General features: G+C 37.4%; 1 protein-coding gene across 1 annotated transcript; it reads right to left on the bottom strand.

The window, feature by feature from the left end:
- Positions 1-2,230: 2,230 nt before the first annotated feature.
- On the bottom strand, positions 2,231-5,850 carry LOC110759991 (wall-associated receptor kinase-like 8). Its single transcript, XM_088251002.1, has 3 exons — positions 4,824-5,850; positions 4,461-4,589; positions 2,231-3,643 (listed from the first exon to the last, which is right to left on the bottom strand). Exons 1-3 carry the CDS (start codon positions 5,689-5,691, stop codon positions 2,379-2,381), a joined length of 2,262 nt encoding a protein of 753 aa, XP_088107128.1. The 5' UTR covers positions 5,692-5,850; the 3' UTR covers positions 2,231-2,378.
- Between the last annotated feature and the right edge of the window lie 3,743 nt (positions 5,851-9,593).

Here is a 9,593-nt window from a genome sequence, read left to right as displayed (position 1 = left end):
GTCTTTGTGATAGGCGTGCCACTGTTGAAACTTTAGCCAAGCCCAACATAAAAAGATTGATTAATTAATGATGTAATTATGATGGATTGGGCTTATAATCTGACGTCTAATCAAGTCATTGTGCTCTAAATGGGGAACCGGCCTGCTCAGGCTAAGAAGTTGATGATCTGGCTAAAACAACTTTAATCCGATGAGAACAGAAATGGACTAAAACAAAAGAAATAAGCTTCGTTAACTCAAATGTAATCAGAATGAGACTGAAGATTTTCTCCATTCAACCCATTATATACAATTGAAAAGCTGATAAACTCATGAACTGATAAGTAGATGCATAAAGAAATAGCAACTAGGAATCGATACAAAGTGTTGGTAGAGCAATAAACTTAAAAAGGTAACTCAAGAGTGGTCAACTGGATATCTTAAGACTAAAAGGATTAGTTGAGTTCAACAAGATGAGGTGTTGATCGAATGTGGAGTCTGTTTCTAAGAGAAAAGCTGTGCCTTTGAGAGTTGTGCTCCGCGTCTATTTATAGGCTCCTTGGTTCTTGAATATGCACGCTTCACCCTAGTTGTTGCTAGCATAGGGGATGCCTAGATTAATGGGTCCTTCTGAGTGCTTAGGTTGTCACTTAATTATCTTCTAGGTTTGTAGGGATTTGAGAATTGATTGTTGAATAATAGATGTGTCTTCTGCTATGTGTTCTTAGATCTATGAGTAGTTGTTGACTAGTCATATATTTGTTGGGATTACTTTGTTGGTCTAATTTTTGGTATGCTAGATTAGCATTTAATTTAAGATCCGTCGACCTAAGACGAAGAGAAATGTCTATCTATTTTATTTAGTTATTCAGTTAAATCAACGAGCCATTAATGTAGCAGATAGCAACAACCATATTTCATCCGACGTGAGTATTTTTGATTTTGCAATGGATTTACTGTGAGATCCCACATCGACCAACGGAGAGGGGGTTGATGTGCCTTATATGTGCATGCCCGCATCCATCTAGCACGAGGCCTTTTGGGAGCTCATTGGTTTCGGAGTTGTAGGAACTCCGAAGTTAAGCGAGTTGGGGGCGAGAGCAATCCCAGGATGGGTGACCCACTGGGAGGTTGGTCGTGAGCTCTCAGAAACAAAACCGTGAGGGCCAGAGAGGGGGGGCCCAAAGCGGACAATATCGTGCTACGGCAGAGCCGATCCGGGATGTGACAATTTGGTATCAGAGCCACTCTGCCGTGTGGTGCGAGTGTGCCGACGAGGACGTCGGGCCCTTAAGGGGGGTGCATTGTGAGATCCCACATCGACCAACGTAGAGGGGGTTGATGTACCTTATATGTGCATATGCCCGTATCCATCTAGCACGAGGCCTTTTGAGAGCTCACTAGCTTCGGAGTTGTAGGAATTCCGAAGTTAAGCGAGTTGGGGGCGAGAGCAATCCCAGGATGGGTGACCCACTGGGAGGTTGGTCGTGAGCTCCCAGAAACAAAACCGTGAGGGCCAGAGAGGGGGGGCCCAAAGCGGACAATATCTTGCAACGGCAGAGCCGATCCGGGATGTGACATTTACATCTTTCATTAATGGAAATTTTTTGATGTAGTGAGTAATAGCTCTGGTTGTTCGTTGTTCAAGAATTCTTGTTTAGGCAGTTCATATTACCCCTTCCACCTAAGTGCCAATTTCACAAACTATCAATGTTTTAAGTCTTCATTCAAAGATCATAAAATTTTGAAAATTTGGAAACCATTAAGACATCTAGTTGTGATCAACAAAATAAATGAATGTGGTATTTTAAGAATACATTTAAATGATTGGTTAAATGGTTTTGAGTGTTTCATTTTTGTTGCAAGGAGATCTTTATGTACAGTTCCAACAATTAAAAAACAATGCGAAAAGAGCCCTACGAGGATGTTTCTCAAATAAAGTTAGTTGAGGAATAAGCTCTCAGTATATATAGCACACTCACATTCACCACACACACACAAAGCACACGCAAACAGAGCACGCACACACTCGCTCACTTAAACATATACAATGAACTTGAGTTGAGATATCCCCCACATTACACTCTTTAAGAGACTCTGTGTAGTGTCCAAATGCTATTTATAGTTTGATGATACGAAACCATCGATTTTTCAAGTGAGAAATTTCAATTATTTGCACCAGATAATTGTGATTAGGTCAAATGTATCATTAGTGATATGTAAATGGGGTCATATAAAAGAAAAGATGGCATGTAGATGGAAATTGCATTGCATAAGGTAATAGTCTAAAGGATTACAAGTCCAAAAACATAATATTACAAGAAATATTTTCTTCACAGTAACTTGAAAGACATTGGTGGTACTCTTTCCTCCCTTGGGGTTTCTCCCATGTGGTTTTCCTAGGAAGGTTTTAACGAGGCCATTATGTTCATGCATGCTCGTCCTTTTGTATGGATTATTGGATTATGAATGGAATCTCTTTTGCTCTCAGAAAAAGAAGAGCTTGTGCCACTATCCATACAAGAACCGGCTGATAAAGAAGAAATATCCCACGGATCGGTTATTTGGCTTTGATCATATTCAACCTCTGCAAAAGTTTTTTGGACATCAGAAGCTTTAACTGACAATTGAATTCCCTCCAATTCTACTAACACTTCTTTCATAGTAGGACGGTTTCTTCCATTCAAATTTAAGCATTTTTTTGCAAGAATAGCAACACCCACAATCTCGTCTTTTCCACCATCCTTCATAACTTGAGCATCAAGAATAGCAAACAAATTATTATCCTCCATGGACAGAAGGAAATAAGTGGCTAGGCTTCTGCTTTCTGGTGACCTCATGAATGAAACTGGTTTTTGTCCAGTCAAGAGCTCAGCAAGGACGACTCCAAAGCTATAAACATCACTCTTCTCTGTAAATTGGCTAGATTGGAAGTATTCTGGGTCCAGATAACCAAATGTTCCACGTACTAGTGTTGTAAGATGCGTTTGGTCAATGGAAATTGATCTTGAAGTCCCGAAGTCTGCTACTTTGGCTCTGTATTTTTCATCCAAGAGTATGTTAGAAGACTTGATGTCCCGGTGGTAAATTGGAAAGGAAGCTGCAGAATGTAAGTAGGAAAGTGCTCCGGCAACTTCGATTGAAATTCTTAATCTCGTTTCCCATGTAAGAGGGAACTCCTCATTCTGGTGATGAATATATTGAAAAAGTGTTCCATTGGGTATGAATTCATAAACCAAGAGGGGAACTTCAGTCTCTAAACAACAACCCAATAGCTTAACCACATTCCTGTGGGAAATTTGTGAGAGAATGACAATTTCATTAATGAACTGTCCAACGTCACCTCCCTCAACTATTTTAGACTTCTTGACAGCAACAATTCTTCCATCCGCCAACATTCCTTTATAAACTGTACCTTGGCCTCCCTGACCAATAACTCTGTCTGCATTAAAATGGTCCGTGGCTTTCTCTAGCTCCTTGCAATTGAACAACTTAACCTTCTCAACATTGAGTTCACCAGAAGATAATTGTTGCTCCAACACTAAACCACCATTTTGTCTAAAGAACTTCTCTTTGCGTTTCATATCTTTCCTTTTCTTCATGACTTTGTGCGCCCACCATATGCCAGTTAGCAGAAACAACAGTCCAAGAACACTGCTGGGAACTGTATGGTTCAATCAAACAAGAAAGGATATATAACTCGGTCAAGAAGATGTTGTTTCATATATATACTCTAATATGAACGTCCTTATTTTTCTAACGTCCGGACTACTTGTTACTTTTCTTGGTATTGGTAGAATAAAAATCATGCTTTGCCACTACTAAAAAGTAAAAAATGACCTCCTGTAGAAAGAACTTGGAGGCTGTTTATGTATTTAAGTGCCTTTTTTTAATGATAATAATATTGAAAAGAAGAGATGCACAAAACAAAATGGAATGGTTTCCTTTTCATTGAATGAATGAATTCATTCTGATCATGTGAAAACACAAAACGAGTTTAGAAGTTAGAATTCGGACGTCCGTACTAGAGAATAGTTCAATATATATATATATACACTCTAGTGCGGACGTCCGCAATGGAAAGGAAACCATTTACTTTTTGTTTTGTGCATCTCTCTTCTTTTCAATATTATTATCATTGAAAAAAAGGCACTGAAGCACATAACACCCTCCAAATTCTCTCTACAGGCCACCAATGAAGGAAAAGCCCAATCTAGAGACGATGTTTGACTTTAGTATTGGCAGAGCATGGATTCTGTTCTACCAATACCAAGAGAAGTGATAAAAGTGTTTGGGTTGATTTATTAGCACAAAGAAGGGAAAAAACAAGTAGTCTGGACGTTAGAAAAGAGAACAATTCTCTCTCTCTCTCTCTCTCTCTCTCTCTCTCTCTCTCTATATATATATATATATATATATATATATATGTATTTTTTTTCAACTTAGTCATCAATAATCAAAGGATTAGTGCAGGGGCATACCTATAATGGCCAGAGTAACTCGTGATGATCGTTGATCAGGCAATTGACACATAAAGCTCCCAGGATAATTGATGCAAATGCCGGAACCACATCTATAGGGGTGGTCTGGATCCTCGCATTCATTGATGTCTGATTTTTAATTGACAAATAGAAAGTAAAAGTTTCGGCAGGTGGTAAGAAAAATATAATAACAATGAATATGAGTTATTTTTATACAATTTCACTCATCATTTTGCCATGCAAAGGTTTGCCAGGAGAAATTATAGAGTGGAGAAAGTATTAAGAAATCAGTAAAAAAGGAAAAAAATCATGAAAAAGAAACTAAGACTTTTGAAGCTTGGACTATGGTAGCTAGAAGTTTACCTTGACATCCATGAGGAAGATACGGGTTTCCATGGTAGCCCTTTGAGCATAAACATTTGCTGCTGCTGCAATCCGTACTTTTATCATCTGTATTATTTGTTCCATATATATCAAACTTGGTATAATTCAAATCAAGTACGTGCCATTCCAGCACCATAGGAACGTAGTCCATTTCATCAATAGCAGAAACATTTGTTGAGTTTGATGTAAACCAATCATGCTCTACAAGGAAGGCAGACTTGCATGCCTTTCCGTCAGCATTTAATACTGCTCCAAAACTAGTATTGATATTGAAGGACCTGAGATATGGAGTAATGGTGGTCTGGCAGCAATTCATCCCGATGCAGCTTTTCGTTCGTAGATAGCTAGTACTTGTATAATCACATATGGACAAGCAGCCAGCAATTGTTGAACCATCTAAGGATGTCATCAAGGCGATTCCTCCACAGCTCAATGAAGTAAATCTGTTTTTCTGGGAGAACACAAACGGGCTTCCTTCCAAGTTAGGCGTCTGGCGACCTACTGGCTTGTTACTGCAATTAGAGAAGGTAATAGGGCTTGCCACCTTTAGCGTGCCTTCAACAGAAATTTCCAGCACCTCCAAACCGGTAACTTTCATGAAAGCTCTCGATGGGCTGGTTGAGTTGTCACATATTATTTGGAACCAGTCACCGAGGTAGCAGCCATCTTCAATTCCAAAAGGATATGGGATTTGAGTGACTAATCCGCATCGCGATAAACAATTAGGCTTTGCCAGGGATGTTTCTTCGGATGCTACCGCACTCATATACCACAAGAACAAAGTAATTTGGACAATGTTTATTCTTCTGCTGCTTCTTCCTCTCATTAGTTTCTTGACGATAAACATTACAAATTGAAAGAAAACAAAATGCAGGAAGATGCAGAGGTAGTTTTATAGATTACATAAACTCAAATTCCCATTTAAGAGTTGGGTTCCGATTTTGCGTTGTTAATTCAAGTCCTCTCATTTTTATGCCACATAGGATTACATTCCTTCTTTTATTTTTCTGAAGTCGACCACCTATTGATGTAGTAAGAAGCAATAATTGGTTTTGGTGACGAGGACTTTTGTTATCATTTGACTCGTGTAGAATAGTATAGCTAATTGAGCAGCCAAACTTGACCAATACATATAAGACGATCATGTATAAGGCTGGATGGAATGTTGCTATTTTTATCGTTTGTGGAAAAATTTCAAAAGCAGAAATTATTGGGTATTTGATCACGGATCCAAATTTTCAAAAGCAAAACAAAACGACACATCTACACTTAGATTTCCTAGATTTTGGATGGATTATGGAGATAACATTGTTTTTCAATCTCCAATCAATCATGTTTGGTCACACTTGATAAAAATTTCACATGACGAGTCGTGATTGGAGGCCGCAATCTGGTAGCAGAAGCGTATAGGACTGGGTAACATCTCACATTGCCCACAGATTGCGGCCTCCAAATTCTTGCATTTCTGGTTACATTTTCCTGAATTCCAACATGAACCGTGCCACACTATGCTTAGTCGTGAGCTCACCCTTCACGGTTTGTTTCTTACGTAAAAATACACACAAAAATACATCATATTAAACAAAAATGTATACGAAAAAGATCATGAGCCGTATACGTACGTATGTACGCTTTTGTAGGAATATATGCTTGAACATCTGCATGCATCAATGGAAAAAATCTGAAGTACATAACCATATGTATCTCTGTGCTAGCTAGAAAATATATAACATTTCCAAAATGTCCACCTTTATAACAAGGATGATGATTATTAGTGAAAATAATAACAAGTAAATATTAGGAGTCTTTTAGTATATGCTAGTAATTATAATTAATTATCTACAAAAGAATACTGTAAATTAATGAAGCTACTATAATTGAATTGACTACTTATATACGCACCCATATTGGTGAAGAGGATGGCATTCAAGATGAGAAAGGAGTGGATCAAATGTGCAGTCTTGGCCATATATACTTTCGTCACTATGCGAAGTAATAATATGATAAAGTTATATTATTTAGAGCACACAAGATTGAATTGATCTTACACTATTTATGATGATAAAGAGCCAGCCATTATAACCCTAGAATACGTTTAAGGGTTGTATAAGAAGAAAATAAAGGGCCAGCCATTATAACCATTAACAATATATTTTTAAGGGTTGGCAACTTCTTTACATGTAAGAAAGTACTTATCTTAATCACATATATTTGGAAAAACTCTCTCTCGAGTTTGAAGAGAGAAAAAAAAACCCTAGAGCGATTATACAGCAGTCGCTACCCCATTTAGGGGTGGGTGGCTTCTCACCCCACTACTACAAAAAAAGGAAAAAGACGACGGGAATTCACCGTCGTATATCCGGTTTTCAAACAGTCGTGAAATCGACCGACATATTTTCCAAAAGCAAACCACGACGGTAAATCCCCGTCGTTGTTAAAACAAACAACGTCATTAACAAATAACAACCAACGTCTGTGTATTGAAAAATGAGCCAAAAAAATTGTCAAGGATAAGAATAGACAACCCATTTTAACAAACAAACGTCATTTACAAGGCAACACATGACATATTTTAACAGAACATGGCCGCAAGAGACGCATACCACGACGAAAACTAAAACTCACAGCCGTTACATATACCTTTCACGACACATACAATTATGACGTCTTTAAATAAATAACAGACGACGTTATTGATGCATACTACGTCACCACAATTTATATAACTGTCGTGAAATAAATTTTCCACTTCGTTTTTTCCATTAATGTTGACGTGGAAATAGAGGTTAGGGTCATTACTTAAGACGCATGTATTTATATAGACGACGTTGTATTTAATAAACAACGTCGTCCTCAAATAAAGACAGCCGTGTTTTAGAATTTATACATCATCTTTAAAAACATGACCGTTGTCTAATGCATCTGAGACGGCAACGTTTGTCAGTCGATCGCCGTGTAAAATTATTTTAACGACATGATCTGAAAATAAACGACGTGGAAAATATGTTAGGGTCATTACTTACGACACATTTATTTCTACAGACGACGTTGTGTTCGATGTACAACGTCATCATCATGTAAAAGACAGCCGTGTTTCGGAATTTATATGTCATCTTTACCAAAATTACAGTCGTCTAATATTCCTGAGACGGCAAAGTTTGTCAGCTAATCGCCATGTAAAATCCTTTTATCGACATAAAAATAAAAAAGAGACGCGGATATTTCCATATAACGTTGTTTTTGTAAAAGAACGACGTCCAAATATCTCTTTACGTCGACAAATTTACCTATGGATTTCAAATACCGTCGTGAATTGTTCTGTTTCCACTTCGTTTATGAGATAACAAGTGACGTGGTAAAATTTAAGACGACGATTTTTGAGTTGATACGGACGAGTTCATAATCTAAGACGTCGTCTTCTGTAACGTTCAAGTTAGATATCTCGTCTTTTAGACGTCGGTATTATGGGATTGGAGTCGTGTTATTTGTAATTACATGTCGGCTCTTTAGGCTTCTCCGACGTGATATCGTTAATAACTGTGTCACAATACCGTCATGGTTCTTCATTTTTACGTTGCTTTTAGATGTCGGTAAATACATTGTGGTTGTTAAATGCTCCAAAACGTCATTTTTTAATGACAATTTTATTAAAACAGACGTCTGTTTTTCACATTTTTATTAGGATCGTCGTTTTTGTAATCTTGAACCAGTATTTTTTGTACTGATTGTTTTTTGGCCAAAACCTGCATAATGAAAGTGAAGAAAACACATTACAATTTATTACAAAATTAATGTCATACACTGCCGTTTAGGGCATAAGTAATTTCATAAATTACAAGAGCATCATTCAATCCATATATCTTCACACCCATCTCGAATATTTTGACTCCCAAACTCACCCACCAATTCATCAAATGTGTCAATATTTGGCATCCCTCTAGTAAATGGCTCACACTCAATTCTCACATCACCTAAGACATCATCACCAATAACATCATTATATTCTCTATTAGGCATTGATAACACTATCGACCACCCACGATGCATCGGGTCGTCAACAAAAAATACTTGTTTGACTTGAGAAGCCAAAACAAATTGGTCATTCCTATGTCCAATTTTACTCAAATCTACAAGGGTAAATCCAAGTTCGTCGGCTACAAGGCTAGAAGTACTATCTATCCAATCACACCTAAAGACTGGGATTGTAAACTTTTGGTAGTCAAGGTCCCAAATTTCTTGAATGTCACCATAAAAACCCATATTTGAGAGAATTGGGTTTTTATCCTTGGCACTAGCAACTTGCATGGTATGTGCAAGTAAATAAACTCCATTATTTTGAACTGTCTGCATATCATCTTGTGCCTTGATGTTAAATTTAACACCTTTAATAAGATAGTTCCTATATGATGGCACTGCCATGTTTGGACCAGCTGCTAGCCATATTAAATTTTCTGATAAGCCATGATTGTCTTCCTCATTAAGTTCACTTTGAACCTGCAAATTAATCATATCTTAATTCAATCTAACATAGAAAGAAGAAAATTAAAAGTCCAATATGTTATTGAATAACATATACCTTGAAGCGTAGCCATTGAATGAAAGTGTTATTGTGCTTATCTTGCAGCCACTTTGTTCTCTTTCTAAATTTTGGATAAGCGGTCTTGATGTGGATCATATGTTCCCTACATGACACGAAAAATTCAAGCATTACGGTCCCAAACATATAAGATAAACATAAGGAATAATTTA

Source organism: Prunus avium, chromosome 1 (genome assembly GCF_965620075.1).
Source record: "Prunus avium chromosome 1, drPruAviu1.hap1.1, whole genome shotgun sequence".
Taxonomy (NCBI): domain Eukaryota; kingdom Viridiplantae; phylum Streptophyta; class Magnoliopsida; order Rosales; family Rosaceae; genus Prunus; species Prunus avium.
This window is presented reverse-complemented; position numbering and strand designations above follow the sequence as displayed.